The sequence below is a fragment of the Nerophis ophidion genome, linkage group LG20 (genome assembly GCF_033978795.1).
Source record: "Nerophis ophidion isolate RoL-2023_Sa linkage group LG20, RoL_Noph_v1.0, whole genome shotgun sequence".
Classification (NCBI taxonomy): Eukaryota; Metazoa; Chordata; class Actinopteri; order Syngnathiformes; family Syngnathidae; genus Nerophis; species Nerophis ophidion.
This window is the reverse complement of record NC_084630.1, coordinates 11007931-11026708: the sequence shown is the minus strand read 5'-3', so window position 1 is coordinate 11026708 and position 18778 is coordinate 11007931. Positions and strand designations below refer to the sequence as shown.

At 39.5% G+C, this 18778-nt stretch overlaps 2 protein-coding genes across 3 annotated transcripts in view; one reads left to right on the top strand and one right to left on the bottom strand.

Moving 5' to 3' along the window:
• The first annotated feature begins 1703 nt into the window (after positions 1 to 1703).
• kpna7 (karyopherin alpha 7 (importin alpha 8)) lies at positions 1704 to 8367 on the top strand. Its single transcript, XM_061880448.1, has 12 exons — positions 1704 to 1871; positions 1946 to 2089; positions 2178 to 2263; positions 5902 to 6067; positions 6143 to 6242; positions 6363 to 6445; positions 6511 to 6597; positions 6756 to 6932; positions 7010 to 7243; positions 7324 to 7506; positions 7582 to 7728; positions 8253 to 8367. The coding sequence occupies exons 1-12, from the start codon at positions 1806 to 1808 to the stop codon at positions 8337 to 8339; spliced, it is 1560 nt and encodes a 519-aa protein (XP_061736432.1). The 5' UTR covers positions 1704 to 1805; the 3' UTR covers positions 8340 to 8367.
• xpa (xeroderma pigmentosum, complementation group A) overlaps positions 8122 to 18778 on the bottom strand; it is a 12494-nt gene continuing 1837 nt past the window's right edge. Inside the window, exons 4-5 of one of the 2 annotated variants that reach the window (XM_061880449.1) lie at positions 9157 to 9274; positions 8122 to 8963 (exon numbers count right to left, since the gene is read on the bottom strand). In XM_061880449.1, the coding sequence (XP_061736433.1) occupies positions 8809 to 8963; positions 9157 to 9274 (273 nt within the window). In that variant the 3' untranslated portion in view covers positions 8122 to 8808. Of the gene's footprint in view, positions 8964 to 9090; positions 9275 to 18778 lie in introns of both variants that reach the window. The other variant, XM_061880451.1, reaches the window with a different exon arrangement.

Genomic DNA, 18778 nt, shown 5'->3' with positions numbered 1-18778 from the left:
GAAGAAGGAGCTGAGCCGGAAGGCAAAGCTCTCAATTTACCGGTCGATCTACGTTCCCATCCTCACCTATGGTCATGAGCTTTGGGTCATGACCGAAAAAGATAAGATCACGGGTACAAGCGGCCGAAATGAGTTTCCTCCGCCGTGTGGCGGGGCTCTCCCTTAGAGATAGGGTGAGAAGCTCTGCCATCCGGGAGGAACTCAAAGTAAAGCCGCTGCTCCTCCACATCGAGAGGAGCCAGATGAGGTGGTTCGGGCATCTGGTCAGGATGCCACCCGAACGCCTCCCTAGGGAGGTGTTTAGGGCACGTCCAACCGGTAGGAGGCCACGGGGAAGACCCAGGACACGTTGGGAAGACTTTGTCTCCCGGCTGGCCTGGGAACGCCTCTGGATCCCCCGGGAAGAGCTAGACGAAGTGGCTGGGGAAAGGAAAGTCTGGGCTTCCCTACTTAGGCTGTTGCCCCCGCGACCCGACCTCGGCTAAGCGGAAGAAGATGGATGGATGTATGGATGGATAAAATCAATGGTGTCCTGCATTATTGATCTTTGAGGGCTTTAACTGCTAAATAAAGGAACTCTCCTGAAGGAATCAATAAAGTACTATCCGTCCATCTAAATACTGCATATTTCAGTTTTACTACAAAAAACAAAGTTGTTTTTGACAGAAAAGGCATAAAACCTTATTTGTTTTACTTTATATCAACCTTAAGTTGATATAGAGATTTACTGTAAGCACTAAATCAATAAATCAATCAATCAATCAATGTTTACTTATATAGCCCTAAATCACTAGTGTCTCAAAGAGCTGCACAAACCACTACGACATCCTCGGTAGGCCCACATAAGGGCAAGGAAAACTCACACCCAGTGGGACGTCGGTGACAATGATGACTATGAGAACCTTGGAGAGGAGGAAAGCAATGGATGTCGAGCGGGTCTAACATGATACTGTGAAAGTTCAATCCATAATGGATCCAACACAGTCGCAAGAGTCCAGTCCAAAGCGGATCCAACACAGCAGCGAGAGTCCCGTTCACAGCGGAGCCAGCAGGGAACCATCCCAAGCGGAGGCGGATCAGCAGCGCAGAGATGTCCCCAGCCGATACACAGGCGAGCAGTACATGGCCACCGGATCGGATCGGACCGGACCCCCTCCACAAGGGAGAGTGGGACATAGGAGAAAAAGAAAAGAAACGGCAGATCAATTGGTCTAAAAAGGGAGTCTATTTAAAGTTCAATCCATAATGGATCCAACACAATAAAAAAAAAAAAATAATAATTTGACTTATTTTTAACATTTTAGTGACTGAGGCCCTCTATGATCCACAGGAGCCATAAGGATAAAAAAAATCCATATATTTTGTTATGAAAAATATTAAAATGGCCCCCGCATGCTTAAATCGTTTCGTGTGCGGCCCTCTGTGGAAAAAGTTTGGACACCCCTGCTTTAGAGACAGTCAGTTGTGACGTCACACATACTGGGTGGACAAAGTGGCCATGTGTTATGCTGCCATCTATCGTCGACATAAAGCTATAGGCCACGCAGACTTTTAAACAGTAGTCCTTTATCGCGGGCCAAAATGTAAAGTTTCCATGGCATAACATCTAATATAGTTAGAAGCACGTTAGTTCTAGAGATAAATGCTGATTTATATTCGCAAATTGACTTAAGATCAGGCGCACCGCGTTAATGAGACAATTGCTTCCACCTGCCGCCGCCGTGTTATTTATATATAACATGACCACCATCTCTTCACGTTAGCTGCTGGGATTATTTGGGACGTTCCCTGGAACTAAACCCGCCATGCCCACCAAAGATGCCACCAAGGCGCGCCTCAGTAAATTTAAAAACATGGGAAAAGACCCGGCCGTGAGTTTTAATTTTTTTACCTCTTAAGACGCACGTTACAATCTCGTCTGTGCCTAACGTGGTGTTTTCTCCAGAAACTGCGCGAAAAGAGAGTCTCCGAGTGCGTGGAGCTGCGCAAGATGAAAAAGGACGAGAACTTCATGAAAAGGAGACACATAAGGCTGTCTTCACTGCCCGACGATGACGCCCTCTCGCCAACATACATCTCCGACGACAAAGTCAGCTGAATGACTTAAAACCACATTACCGTCATTCATCTTCCTGACGTGCTCGTACTGTAATGAGAATTTTTTTTTTTTAACGCAGGTTCCAAGTTTGAGCATTGAAGAAATTATCAAAGATGTTAAATCTGAGTGCAGGGATGCTCGAACTCGAGGATGCCGGGCTGCCAGGTGAGCGAAACATGCTTAAACACTACATTCATGGTTTTGTAATATCTAGTCCAGTGGTTTTAAAACAGGCCTGCGCAATTATTTTGACTTTTTTTTTTTTAGAAAAAGTGTTTGGGTGCTGATATATCTCTTTTTATAAACTCTAATACAAAACCTCACAATGTCTGATTTAATGCTAACAACTTGATGACAGACCACCTTTAAAAACATAATGGAATTTTACATTTTTCTATGAAGGATAAAATACTGAATATTGACAAAATATGAACGTCACACCGCCTTTTGATCGACACATTTTACAATCAAGTGAAATATGAACGCGAAGGGTACAAAAGAAACCAGCCTACTATCTGATACATCACTAAGCTATAGAACTTTGTTGTGAAAATCTCCTTCCGCCTCTGTCGAAACGCTCCCCACCCACACTGCTTGGTGCCTCGTCTGAGCTGCTTTGACTTACATTACCATAGTAACTGGTATATCATCCATAAGCACAGATTCCAACCATTGAAATACTTTGTATAGTTCAAGACTTACGGTCGTTAAAAAAACATCACTGCACATCATAATGGCAGCTATACTTTCCTTCTTAAAGATCTAAAAATATTATTTGGGGCCAGAGTGAAAAGCTCAACGGGCCGCATTTGCCCAAGTCTGTTGTTAAACTTTTCCAACCTCTAAACGCTCGGCTCTTCAAGTATCACTCTAATGACAGACGTTAAGTTACCATGAATTAACGTGGACCCCGACTTAAAGGAGTTAAAAAACTTATTCGGGTGTTACCATTTTGTGGTTAATTGTACGGAATATGTACTGTACTGTGCAATCTACTAACAGTTTCAATCGATCAACACTGCAGCATAATAAGCCGAACCAAGCAGGCACAAGACATTGAAACATTGACATATTCTTGAATTTGGTCCTGATGTTGAGCAACTCAAACATATAACTCTGGCTCAGTCTGCATTCTCAATGAAGGCCTAACATCTGTGCAACTCTTTGCCAATGGAGTTAGTCAGTCGGACATTGAACTTTTCTCCACAAAACTGAAAAAGTGGCTTAAGGAAAAATCAGAAGTGAGAGCACTAGAACTGGATTTAGTATGGACCAATGGGGCCAATTATTTTCAATGTATTTATTTTTGTACTTGTCATAATTCTTTGTTTCACTTTTCTCAACTTTTTTTTTTTATTTTTTTTTTTTTTAAGCCTAACCAGGGACAATAGTTGCAAATTAGCGTGTGGCTAGAAGTCTTATGTACTTTGACATTGTTACCTGCGGGTAGCAATGTTAGTTTGTACTGTCCCTGTCAAATACATATAAAAAATAAAGTTGGAACATTCTTTTTGGCAATGTTTAATCAATTCTACAACACACTTTTTGACGTTAATTCAATGTCAGGTTGTGACGTTTGTTAGACCATTTTTAAAATTTGGTCATTTCCCAACAACGTGAATCCAATGTTGGACATCAATGTTGTCTCAATTTATAAAAGCAATGTTTTTAAAGGACACGCATGTGTAAACGTGCCAATTTATTCATTTAAGAACAAGGCAGAGGTTTCACTTAAAAGTATATTTAACATTTTTGGCCACTAACATTACACGGTTTGACCACTAAGACTTTAGATTATACAAAATGTAATTTTTAATTTTTTGGCCCCCGCAGGATTTAAATTGGTATGCGAACTTTGGTGAAAAAAGTTGGATATGTGGTACATTTTATTTTCTGTCAGTTAAAGGACTACATTTAGCCATAAAAATGCAGTGCTTTATTGCCGCACATCTCCTAGCTTTCGTGGACCAGACCTCCCCTTGAGGCCTTGAGTATGAAACATGTGACTTAAACCCTATAGCACTATAGTGCAGTGATACCGAAGCGGTGTACCATAAAGGATCAAGTGTGCCACCGGAACATATCTTTTCACTTCATTGGTTTGATAAATATTGACTGGCTAAAAAAAAAAAAATCATTTTTATATTGATAAATAAATAAATGATAAATGGGTTGTACTTGTATAGCGCTTTTCTACCTTCAAGGTACTCAAAGCGCTTTGACACTACTTCCACATTTACCCATTCACACACACATTCACAAACTGATGGAGGGAGCTGCCATGCAAGGCGCCAACCAGCACCCGTCAGGAGCAAGGGTGAAGTGTCTTGCTCAGGACACAACGGATGTGACGAGGTTGGTTCTAGGTGGGATTTGAACCAGTGACCCTCGGGTTGCGTACGGCCACTATCCCACTGCGCCACGCCGTCCCTTAATAATATTGCTATTGCAGCTACACATTGACAGGGAGAAAAAATTAAACATCTACAGCAGGGGTGCCCATTACGTCGATCGTGATCGACGTCGATCTCGGAGGGTGTGTCAGTCGATCTCAAGCCAGGCATTAAATATACATAAAAATGAGCAATCATCAATCATACCAAGACTTCACTTTCGTCAGTTGTTTGAGATTCTCGGCACCCGAGGATCTTGTGAGATGACGCTGGCTGCTGCCAACTCATATTTAAGAAAAAAATCACTAACAGGGCGGACGCAGAGGAACACATTTTATTTCTAGAGACTCCGTACCTACTGTCAAAACTCTAAAGACCGACTGCACAGTTCCTGTCTTCACCATAAAAGACCTGTTTCATCCTGCCTGTGCTAACAAAATAAGAGTCTCAGAAAGCTAGCGTGAAAAAGCTAGCAAGCTACGGAGTTTGATGCCAATGTATTTCTCCCCCGCCCTCAGCGACCGCTTTCTCACTTGCTTGCCCACCCGCACACTCACTGACGTCACTCACCTGCTGCCAGACATTAAAGGGCCACACACATATGCTACTCTCATAACAGTGTTTAAAAACGAGTATGCAAGTTGGACAAATGAGATGCCAAATCCAACCACTTTCATGTGGTATTGGACAGAAAGGGGGACTTTTTTTTTCCCTCCATTTGAAAATGCGGACGTTATCAGCACCACTGTCTAATTCCAATCAATGCAAGTCATCAGAATCAAATACACCAACTTATATTCTTGTCTTCATGAAAGAAAGGAATCTATGTGTGTTAAACATGCTTGTATTATCATTAAACACCATTAACTTGTTAACAAAAATGTCTCTTTCATAAATAAATAAATATAAATTATAAATAGGAATGAGGTAGATCTCCTCGACTTGGTCAATTGAAAAGTAACTCGCCTGCAGAAAAAGTGTGAGCGCCCCTGATCTACAGTATGTGAACATAACTAACCTGCATGCACATTCACCTGTTGCGACTCCTTTCAAATGTGCCTGGGCGCTGCTAACCGTGCTTCAGTGGATCATGATCAAAATCTGTACTAGGAGTTAAACATTTGGAAAATGTAATTAGGAAAATCCGCAATATTATTGCTAATAGACAAAGCTAATGTTTTTTTAACAATGCATTACAGTACTATAATACACTTATCAGAAGAACCATAATGACTTTGAATCCTGAACAAAATTACCGCTATTTCATATGATACATTGTGAAGTTAACATGTTGGTGTCTTAGTCTTAACACTAAATCTAACCCAACTGTTTCAGTCTTTCAGTTATGACTAATAGGGGAAAGTTGGTTTAGAAGGGTTAAAATAAAGTACCTGTCATTGTCTCCTCCAGAAAACTTTCTCAGGAGCGTGACCCTCCCCTGAAGGATATCATAGACAATGGACTCCTGTATCGCTTCGTGCTCTTTTTGAGTATGGATGACGAGCCCGCTCTTCAGTTTGAAGCAGCCTGGGCTCTGACCAACATCGCCTCTGGAACATCTTGGCATACGCAGCAGGTGAGGCACTGCTTTGGAACACATGTATGACTAACTGAAATGTTTGAACATAATCTGATACATTTCTGTATGTAGGTGGTTGAGCATGGAGCTGTACCCAGCTTAATTCTTTTGCTTGCCTCACCACTGTTGCACATCAGTGAACAAGCTGTCTGGGCTCTTGGCAACATTGCAGGTGAAACAACATATTTTTACTTGAGGGTATCATGTGAGGAATTGTAAAATAATACGGACATTAAGCTGATAATGGTTTTGAAAATACCCTTTTGGCTAATCACAAATGTAATCTTGGCAGGTGATGGCCCAGTATATAGAGACATCCTCATTGAATGTAATGTCATTCCAGCCTTACTGGCACGCGTTTCTCCAGAGACCCCAGTAAGATATTGAATATTACCCATACTCCTTAGAGGTTGCCATACATAATATCTTGTCACTTCTAGGTTGGATATCTACGTAACCTAACATGGACATTGTCAAACTTATGCAGAAATAAAAACCCATATCCACCCATATCTGCTGTTCAACAGGTATTTACTTGGCTGTATCGCATCTTAAGACTGTCAGAGCTGATTACTCAGAATTGGGACTAAGGAGGGAGTGTGGTATCACGGTTTTTAAAATTGCATTGGGTAGGTTGAGGGTGGGTTTGTGGATCAATGTTCTAACTAGTGTTTAACTCCCACAGCTGCTTCCTACTCTGATCCAGTTAATCCACCATTTGGACAAAGACATATTGTCAGATGCATGCTGGGCAATCTCCTACCTCACAGACGGTGACAACAATCGTATTGATATCGTGGTGAGAACTGGCATTGTCCCGCGGCTGGTGGAACTCATGAGCCTAAAGGACCTGAATGTCACGGTAACTTCCTATCTTGGTTTTATTTCTAAAAACTGGCTTGATTGGCTAAACTGTTCTTTTGGACTGGTCCACCTCAGACCCCTGCCCTTCGTGCCATTGGGAATATCGTGAGTGGCTCAGACCTGCAGACACAAACAGCCATTGATGCTGGAGTTCTCGACATCCTTCCTCAGCTCATGAAGCACCAAAAGATTAGTGTGCAGAAGGAAGCTGCATGGGCGTTGTCTAACATCGCAGCTGGGCCATGTAGGCAAATCCAGCAGCTCATCACATGTGGCCTGCTTACCCCTCTGGTAGAGTTACTTAAAAATGTAAGTTTTGTTTCAGTGTCTGAGTGTACCCTATAAATGGTTGAACAGGGAGCAGTTGAATAAATTTAGTTTTTCTCAAGGGAGATTTCAAGACTCAACGAGAGGCAGTGTGGGCAGTGACCAACATCACCAGCGGGGGCACTGTGGAGCAGGTGGTCCACTTGGTGCATAGTGGGGCACTTGAGGCAATCATCAACCTGCTACAAGTAAAGGATGCCAAAATTGTTCTGGTGATATTGGATGCCATCACCAACATTTACATGGTGAGGCAGCACTGCACTTGATCTAAAAACTGACTGTTTGAGCCAGGCTTTAAGTTCCCGCTTAATGCATTGTAGGCAGCAGAGAAGCTTGGTGAAATAGAGAAACTAAGTTTGCTAGTTGAACAGCTGGGGGGACTGGACCGCATTGAAAGTCTCCAGAACCATGAAAATGAGATGGTGTACCAGGCAGCTCACAACCTCATTGAAAAGTATTTTGTGGAAGTAAGTGGTCACATGGCTCTTTACTAAGAGCAAAGTTGTAAACTTAATGTAGACTGTTTGTAATCAATACTATGGAGAGGGTTTGTTTCTACTAAATTTCCTTAAGCCATTAAGTCACTAGCTTTTTATGTAGCAATTGGATGTCTGCCCAGAGTTCTGCTATTGTGATAAGCCTAATTTCACTTGCTTATGTTCTTTATATTGCCAGCATAACACAAAAGCACTTGAGGCGTTTTGCAGCAGGGCAGTACACTCGGACCTCAACTGCTTGGATGTAATCTCCATGTCACTTGTTTTGGGAATTGGAACAAATAATTGCAGATCATGTATCAATTTTAAACTTATGACTTGACTGTATTCATGTATACGGAAAAGATGCTCCCTCGTCATACGTTTCGATTTTGACATATTTGACACTTTATTCATTAGTTGTGACAGTATTGTATAATAGCACCATACAATTTTTGTTTTACAAACTGCTATATTCATATTGACAACATTCCCGTCTAATTTGTTCTCCACAGGGTGAGATTGAAGAGCTGAAAGTTGATACCACTGAAGATGCATTGGTATTTAATGGCGCCAAAACTCACAAAAGATTTGATTTTTAAAATAAAAACTATTTTCATACCAAACAAATGTGTATGAAATTGATTAATCTTTAACCACAATTGACAAATCCAATGTACCCACCAGAAAAGCTGTCATCTTTTTGTTAATTTCTGGTTTTACTTAAGTTAAACGTAGCATGGCTACAGCTCAAAAGCACATGAAATGTGACCATGAATCATTATCAGCTCTTGTTACCTAGCGATGCTAAAAGGGACAGGTAGAAAATGGATGAAATAACCATTCTTATAACTGCATTATGCTCTGCAGACAAATACCCGGATAGTAGTTTACAGCAATCTAGTGCAGGTAAACCAATATGCATTGTTGATAAAGTTGCCAGCTTTGGAAGTTTTTAAATACCTACTTACAATACTTGACCTTGTCCATTGAATAAATCCATTAATTATTCAGACCTGAATGGTTTGATATGTGGAAAAACTAAGTGGTATCAAACCTGGTATGTCCGTTTTACATCTTCTCATAGGTCAGTTCATGTCCACAGGTGGAGCAGGTTTTCTTGTAGAGATCCTCCTCAAGATCTACCACTATCTCTGGTCCATACTGATGCTGGTGGGCGCTGGTATCTTTGGTCCACATGCTGCTCCTCACTGTTCTGCGCAGCTCTGACAAAACACATTTACCACAAAGTAATTATCCCCCAAGATATGTGCAGTAAGAAATATATGATCAGTGACGATTTTGCACTTGTAAATATATGAACAGTTCATAAATGCAATATGGTAAACTTACAAAACAGCAAGCGATTGAAATATTTTCCCATCTTTAGGTTTCTTTTGGATTCAGCAATCAACCGACCTTTTACTTTCTTGTTGAACCGTTTTTGTTTCTGCACTTCTCTGTTCTCTTCCCTCATGTCCTTGGCTTCCTCCAAAGCTGCCTCAGAACCCCACACCTCCATACATCGCTTTTCTACCTACGCAGACAAGACCTGTTAGAAAGTGTCACACAAAACAAATTGAGAGTGCACAATGAGAAATAATTGTGCAAGGACTCAGTCTACTTGTAATGCAGCTCAGTTCTCTGAGCATCTAGTAGTTTTGCTTTCTGGGACCAATCACCATGAGATAATTAAATACACTTGTTTTCAAATGTAGACACCAGTTTACCAATTTAATGGTTAACTACTTTTTAAACTTCAAGGACAAATATTCAAAGTAATGACATTTGAGCAGTTTTCTCCACATTTCTTTTTGGTCCTGAGAACATGTTTCCTCTGCTAGTAGTTTGGTTTTGGTCAGTAAACAAAAAGGTGGCCTATGACTTAAATGTCAGCACATAATTGTAAATACAATAAACATACTTGTCTCTACAACAAAGGAGTAGTGTTGCTCTTTACTCTTTGGGAATAACGTCAAAACACGTGTGATATCTTTACATTTGGTTTGTTTCATCTCAGCTATAATTGTTGTTAAGGCTGCATGATTAATCGACAATGTTTTATTTAGTGTTATAACTGCATGAGGCTGAAGTTGTTTTTTTCATCTGCATTTGTATGACCGCCATGTACGCCAATCCGAATTGTTGAGCCTCGTGGTTGTCTCTCGCTTCAAACGGAGAACAAAAACTCTCTCTGTGCATGACTCAGCACTTGAGTGCGTTTAACGGTAGAATTAACTGAACGTGGTGAGCTCTCTTTAGTCATTTAAAACTGTTTTTTTCGGTGGGCGGAGGAGCGCAATATTTACACTCACAGGAAGCACAGACAACCTCGCCAGTAAAGTGTTGCAAAGTAACACACGAGGAAAATATGATAAAGCAAAATATCATGTAATATTTGAGCTTCAAAGTGGATAGAAAATACCCACCCATCAACAAGGACGAAGAAGCAAGAATGCCATGACCAAGTGATGTTTTGCTTACTTTTTGCTTTTATTTCCAAGTTAAAGTTTTGCAAACAGAAATACGAGTCAAATTAATGTTTATTTAGGATAACAAATGTATTAACTTTCTAATTACAATACAATGGTTAACAATTCTACACTAATGAGAAAAAAGTGTATATCATTTTTAAATGCTTATACCTGCATTATTATATATTTCTACATTATAATCACTGTATAGTTTAATCAGTTATTTAAGATTAGGAACAAGAAAGCTAAAGCTCTGAGTCTGTCTGCATAGAGCCAAATATTTTTTTTTGTTAATTATTGCATATTTCTCCAATGTGTGGCACCTTGAGACAAGAATGTTGATTGACGGTTCTAACCAGGGGATGAGGGGCTCAAATATATACAATCATAACAGTAAATAACATAGCTAAATAACGTATTGACAAAGTTGCACTTCAATATTTATCATGGCGGCAGTGGTAGAGTTGTACATTATTTGACAATTAAGATGGGACTTTTTTTAAACAAAAGTGCAGCACAACAATATAAACAGTATTAATAGGTCATATGCAAAAAATAATTTTGTCAGATTCCAAGTGAGGAACACCAACATGACAAATGTATGTCAAACGTTTGGAATTGCTAGATTTGTAACAGTATCAAAAGGCAGTATGTCTTTAGCGATTGTGTTTGACCAAACTTTCTATGAGCACACACTATTTTGCACTGTTCTGTTTCCACTGACCAGGCGTGTTCACCAAACGCAAAGTGAGTGTGAACTATCAGTCACTTGTGTTTCAAGTGGGCATGCGGGTTTGTTGTATTCGCACACGTTGGGCAAAATGGCTCCATGGTGTTGATAAGCTCATCTTGTTATAAAGGTTTGAACTGAACTATTCCCACATTGCTGTGGTGGAATTTGGTTGCCTGATAATTATATCCATGTCCACTATCCAATCGCCTCACAAAGAGTCAAAGACACCCAATGAGGAAAAGATGAGTCCTCCCCTTCTTTTCATTCCGCTTTGGCACAAACGCGCATAGCCTTTTAAAAGCGATAAAAAGCGTGAATGCTCTTGAAGCATGCACACGGCAATTTATCAACGCTAGAAGACTTACCGATTAAATTTGTATTTATTGTCGATTAATTGACCTATTGAATTTTGGCCCAGGCCTCCATACACTTACTATAAAATGTCTGCTCTCACTGGGATGACGACTAATGAGATGTTCAGAAATTCTGTGTAGATGAAGAATTATCATCTAGACAGATTTTTTAAAAAAGATGGGAGAAAACGGGCGTCTTTTTGTGGCTTTCTCGCTATCTCCTGGTCTAAATTGGTTGTCAAAGTTGACAAACTTCTTGATATCTGGCTACAACCTTCTACTATCCAGGTGAGAGGCATGATTTATAATCTACAAATAATCACCAGCTCAAAAGGTGAGAGAGCAGCTCACCAGCCGATTATGTCAATATATCAGCATTAGCTGGTTACCTTCCTGTAATCAATGCGAGGCCAAAAGTATGTACTTTATGCTAGCGCTTAATATAACAATATCACTTACGTTTTGTTAATATTCAGGTCACAAAATGAAATGGACAGACATTTTTTAGTGGGTTTTATGGACGCAATGATGTCATGACTCCCATTAACTCAATTGATAGCTGACTTTAAAAGTGTTTATTTACGAGTTCAAATTATTATTATTTTTTTTAAATGTTCTTGTCTTACAAAAGGATTGCAAAAACGTAGAATTTTTTTTTTTTTTTACGTATTGTAATTCGTAAATAAAAGTCTTCTTACAGCGGAGCCAATGGGAGGTCCTCAATTCCGGCCATAAAACCCAATAAAAAAAAATAAATCCAAAACGCGCCAACAATACTCCTTTTATTTTTCATTACTTCAATATTAACCAAGTATAAGCGATATTGTTATTACAAGCGTTAACGCAGACAAACTATAGCGACAACGTAATCATTGGAATGTGTGCCTATGTTTACATTATTAAAGTTAAAGTATTGTCACACACACTAAGTGTGGCGAAATTATTCTCTGCATTTGACCCATTACCCTTGATCACCCCCTGGGAGTTGAGCGGTAAGCTGCTTCCTGAACTCGTGAAAGTTTATGCTAGATAATAAATCATGACTCTCACCTGGATATTAGAAGGACGAGGACGTAATCTGACATGGTAGACTTTGAGAGCCAATTCAGACCCGGAAATGCCGAGAATGACACAAAAAGATGCTTGGTTCCACCCCCCATTTTCTTTGCAAGAATAATGACTCATATTTAGTCCGAAACAGGAATAGAGCAATTTGATCAGTCGGCATCCTAAAAACAGCAGACATTGCACAGTAAGTGATGTTTTATTATGTTTGTTGACTCCCATGAAGACTGCAATGAGTTTTAACCAGTTATGTAGTAGAATAAAAAAAGCGAACGTTGTGATGCGTTTCGAGCCAAAATATGAAAATATTGTTATTGTAAATGAGCCCAATACTACATTACATGTATACTTACGTCATGTATATAAAAAGTTAATGGAGGTGTTTGGATATTTTAAGAGCTTTTATAGGCAGAATAGTGTAACTCCCATAGGCTCCTTGCAAGCAGACTTTTGATCGCATTTATTTAATATTTGCAATGCATTAAAAAAAAGAAAAACATATGTGTTCTTGTCTTACATAATGACTGTGAATGATAAACAAAATTCCCCCAAAAAAGACGTTACCCTTTCGCTGAGGATGATGTGGCCTGGTGAAAATAGGGTGAACACCAAGTATCTAATTAAAATTGTTCCGACTAAGGCAAGGGTGTCAAACTCATTTTAGATCGGGGGCCACATAGAGAAAAATCTACTCCAAAGTGGGAGTGGCTGTTAAATCCATCCATCTATCCATCCACCCATTTTATACCACTTATCCACGATAACTTAAAAGTAAAATCACGGGACGATAACTCAAAAATAAAGACAACCTTAGATTGTTTTCTTTGTTTAAAAATAGAACAAGCCCATTCTGAAAATGTACAAATCATAATGTTGTTGTTTTTTTGTTTTTTTTTACAATTACCTGTTGTTGTTAATAGTATTCTATCTTTATTTGTCATTATTTATATTTTCTGAATAAACTATGTGATAATGTTCATCAGTTAAGTCAGTGGTGTTCATTTTCAATCAATCAAGATAAAAAAAATGATTTCAAAATCAAATTACAGTATATTATTTATGTAGTTTGATCATTTTCCTCGACTGATGTGCTAACATTAAGAGGTTTATTTTGTACATATTTAGCAAAAATACAAATAATTGCTATTGCAACACCCAGTGGACACAGTTAGAATAGCTGTTTCTTTCATTCAAAAATTTCAGGTTAATTTTTATATCTGGCAAACTGATCCCGAGGGCCGGATAAGACCTGTTCGCGGGCCTGATCCGGCCCTTGGGCTGTATGTCTGACACCCCTGGACTAAGGTGTACACCGGTGTTTTTCAAAATTTTTTGAACCAAGGCACGATTTTTTAACTGAAAAAATCCAGAGGCACACTACCAGCAGAAAACATTAAAACATTAAACTTAGCAGTTGATATTGACATCCATCCATCCATTTTCTACCGCTTATTCCCTTTCGGGGTCGCGGGGGGCACTGGCGCCTATCTCAGCTACAATCGGGCGGAAGGCGGGGTACACCCTGGACAAGTCGCCACCTCATCGCAGGGCCAACACAGATAGACAACATTCACACACATTCACACACTAAGGCCAATTTAGTGTTGCCAATCAACCTATCCCCAGGTGCATGTCTTTGGAAGTGGGAGGAATCCGGAGTACCCGGAGGGAACCCACGCATTCACGGGGAGAACATGCAAACTCCACACAGAAAGATCCTGAGCCTGGATTTGAACCCAGGACTGCAGGACCTTCGTATTGTGAGGCAGACGCACTAACCCCTCTGCCACCGTGAAGCCTTGATATTGACAATAAAAAGTAATTCTCACAATTGTTGGATATGAATTCAAACCATAACCAACCGTGCATCACAATAGCTTTTGTCTCAAAGTAAGTGTACTGTCACATCACACCGTGACTTATTTTGAGTCTTTTGGTGTTTTCCTGTGTGTAGTGTTTTAGTTCTTGTCTTGCGCTCTTATTTTAGTGTCTTTTCCCTGTTTTGTTGGTATTTTCCTGTAGCAGTTTCATGTCTTCCTCCGAGCACTATTTCCTGCACCTGCTTTGTTTTAACAATCAAGAATATTTCAGTTGTTTTTAATCCTCCTTTGTGGGGACATTGTTGATTGTCATGTCATGTTCGGATGTACTTTGTGGACGCTGCCTCTGCTCCACACGCTGCAAGTCTTTGCTGTCGTCCAGCATTCTATTTTTGTTTACTTGTCAGCCAATTAAATTTTTAGATCTTCAATGCCTTTTCTTAACGGCACTCGCCATTTGTGTATTGGGATCACGACAAACCATTGTCATCGTTCCTGACATCTACAAAGCTGTTAGCTACCTGCTGCCACCTACTGATATGGAGGAGTATTACACGGTTACGCTGCCGAGCTCTGGACAGCACGGACACTCAACGACGGCACATTGTTTGCGGATTACAACTACTGGTTTGCAAAAAATATTTTTAACCCAGCTAGGTGAAATTACATAATCTCCCACAGCAAACCAGACTAGGGCTGGGCGATATATCGGATATACTCAATATATCGCGGGTTTGTCTCTGCGCGATATAGAAAATGACTATATCGTGATATTCGAGTATACGTTCTCACGCAGTTGCTTTTAGCTGCTGGCATTACACTACAGGCTCTTCCCACTCTTTCATGTCTCTGCTTCTCACAGACAGCAAGCGCACCTTCTTGCATACGACACATACGTATACGCCCTCGCGGAGCAGAGAGGTAGCAGCATGGGTAACGTTAGCTGTGGTGCGAGTGGTAATACGAGAGAAAGAAGGTGCGAATCTGGTAACAAATGAAGGAACAATTAATTCCCAAGAAAAACAGCAGAGGGTCCATCGTCTGGCGGTGGTTTGTCTTCAAGTGGCAATATCTCGAACAGACAACTGTAATTTGTCAAGTGTTGGGCAAAAGTGTTGCTACAAAAAGTAGCATTACTGCTAATATGTGAAGTGAAGTGAATTATATTTATATAGCGCTTTTCTCAAGTGACTCAAAGCACTTTACATAGTGACACCCAATATCTAAGTTACATTTAAACCAGTGTGGGTGGCACTGGGAGCAGGTGGGTAAAGTGTCTTGCCCAAGGACACAACGACAGTAACTAGGATGGCACAAGCGGGAATCGAACCTGCAACCCTCAAGTTGCTGGCACGGCCACTCTACCAACCGAGCTATGCCGCCTCTGTATGTAGCATCATTCCAAAAGTCACCTGCTAGAAAATGAAAGTGATTACTCCGCACTTCAACATCTCCATTGGGTGCCACAACAACAAAATGCCTAAGCAACCATTTCCACATCAACATTGTATGAAAAACATTGTGAACAACATAAGGAGATAACATCCGCAGTAACCTACCCAATAGCAATTTGATTTCCTCTTATGCAGCTCATTTTTATTTGACAGTTATTGAAATATCTTGTGTGACATCATGCACAAAAGGGCAGTTTATTTGTTTTAAACTATTGTCGTGGCGTGCTGTACAATAAGTTGACTTTAATTTAGTGTTGTTTTGATATGTCATCTTGGTGACATCATGCACTAAAGTGCACTAATAGCTTGTTTAAAATGACTCTGACAATCTTGCACTTTCTGTTTTGGAAATGACACGAATGTTGGTGCCACTGCTTAAAGGCCTACTGAAACCCACTACTACAGACCACGCAGTCAGAGTTTATATATCAATGATGAAATCTTAACATTGCAACACGTGCCAATACGGCCTTTTTAGTTTACTAAATTGCAATTTTAAATTTCGCGCAGAGTATCCTCTTGAAAACGTTGGTACAATGACGCGTATGATGACGCATGCGCGTGACGTCACTGATTGTAGCGCTCATTTTTTTCCACCCCGATCCAAGCTAAAATTAGTCTGCTTTAATCGCATAATTACACAGTATTCTGGACATCTGTGTTGCTGAATCTTTTGCAATTTGTTCCATTAATAATGGAGAAGTCAAAGAAGAAAGCTGTAGGTGGGAAGCTGTGTATTGCAGCTGCCTTTAGCAACACAAACACAGCCGGTGTTTCCTTGTTTACATTCCCGAAGGTGAAGCTTTACTATGGAAAAGAGCGGTCAAGAGGACATGGTTCCCGACCACATGTCAACCGGCAGGTTTCTGTGAGAAATTTGTGCTAATAAGTCGGCTCTTACAGTAGACATGAGCGGAGCTTGCGTCCTCCTGCAGCTGCGGACTCTCTTGCCTCCTCCCACCGCAGACACTGGTGGTCACCACACCCGTGGCCACACCCCTCCGACTTTCAGGTACCACGTAATCTCACTAAAAACACTAGTAACACAATAAGCAGATAAGGGATTTTCCAGAATTATCCTAGTAAATGTGTCTAATAACATCTGAATCGCTCCCACTGCCCTCGCCTTTTTTTTCTTTTCTAGTCCTTCACTCTTACTATCCTCATCCACAAATCTTTCATCCTCGCTTAAATTAATGGGGAAATTGTCGCTTTCTCGGTCCGAATCGCTCTAGCTGCTGGTGGCCATGACTTAAAACAATGTGAGGATGTGAGGAGCTCTACAACCCGTGACGTCACACGCACATCGTCTGCTACTTCCAGTACAGGCAAGGCTTTTTTATTAGCGACCAAAAGTTCCGAACTTTATGTCGATGTTCTTTACTAAATCCTTTCAGCAAAAATATGGCAATATCGCGAAATGATCAAGTATGACACATAGAATGGACCTGCTATCCCCGTTTGAATAAGAAAATCTCATTTCAGTAGGCCTTTAATAACTGTTTAATAAACACAGTTTCGGTCAATTGACTTAGTTGTGATTTCCTTCTTCTTCTGGGGCGGTATAGCTCGGTTGGTAGAGCGGCCATGCCAGCAACTTGAGGGTTGCAGGTTCGATCCCAGCTTGCACCATCCTAGTCACTGCCGCTGTGTCCTTGGGCAAGACACGTTACCCACCTGCTCCCAGTGCCACCCACACTGGTTTTAAATGTAACTTAGATATTGGGTTTCACTATGTAAAGCGCTTTGAGTCACTTGAGAAAAGTGCTAAATAAATATAATTCACTTCACTTCACTTCTCTGCAAGAATGTTTTAATGTAGACACATAGAATCGTCATACTGGTGTGATTACATGTATCAAGTGTTAATTCAAGGCTAAGGCAAAATATCGAGATATATATTGTGTATCGCGATATGGCCTAAAACAGCGGTTCTTAACCTTGTTGGAGGTACCGCACCCCACCAGTTTCATATGCGCATTCACCAAACCCTTCTTTAGTAAGAAATATATATATACTATATATTTTTTTCGTATTCAAGAAAAAGCTATATGTGTTTTTACTGGTGCACAAAATGAACCATGCATGAACATCACCTTGTTCAAAGAACAAAACCAACATTGCATTACCTCACTCCGATTGAAACACGTTGAAAACCTTATTTGGGTGTTGCCATTTAGTGGTCAATTAAACGGAATATGTACCGTACTGTGTAAACTGTACTGTTTCATATAATGCAGGGGTCACCAACCTTTTTGAAACCAAGAGCTACTTCTTTAGTACAGATTAATGCGAAGGGCTACCAGTTTGATACACACTTAAATAAATTGCCAGAAATAGTCAATTTCCGCAATTTACCTTTAATAAATATATATATTAAAAAATGGGTATTTTTGTCTGTCATTCCGTCGTACATTTTTTTTTCCTTTTATGGAAGGTTTTTTGTAGAGAATAAATGATGAAAAAACTTAATTGAACGGTTTAAAAGAGAAGAAAACAGGAAAAAAAATGAAAATTAAAATCTTGAGACATAGTTTATCTTTAATTTCGACTCTTTAAAATTCAAAATTCAACGGAAAAAAAATGAAGAGAAAAACTAGGAAATTTGAAATATTTTGAAAAAATTTAAAAAAATAATTTATGGAACATCATTAGTAATTTTTCCTGATTAATTTTGATGACATGTTTTAAATAGGTTAAAATCCAATCCGTATTTTGTTAGAATATATAACAAATTGGACCAAGCTATATTTCTAACAAAGACAAATCATTATTTATTTTAGATTTTCCAGAAAAAAAACATTTTAAAAGAAATTCAAAAGACTTCGAAATAAGATTTAAATTTGATTCTAAAGATTTTCTAGATTTGCCAGAATATTTTTGGGGAATTTTAATCATAATAAGTTTGAAGAAATATTTCACAAATATTCTTTGTCAAAAAAACAGAAGCTAAAATGAATAATTAAATAAAAGTGTATTTATTATTCTTTACAATAAAAAAAACATTAATTTACTTAAACATTAATTTAAATTGTCAGGAAAGAAGAGGAAGGAATTTAAAAGGTAAAAAGATATATGTGTTCAAAAATCCTAAAATCATTTTTAAGGTTGTATTTTTTCTATAAAAATTGTCTTCCTGAAA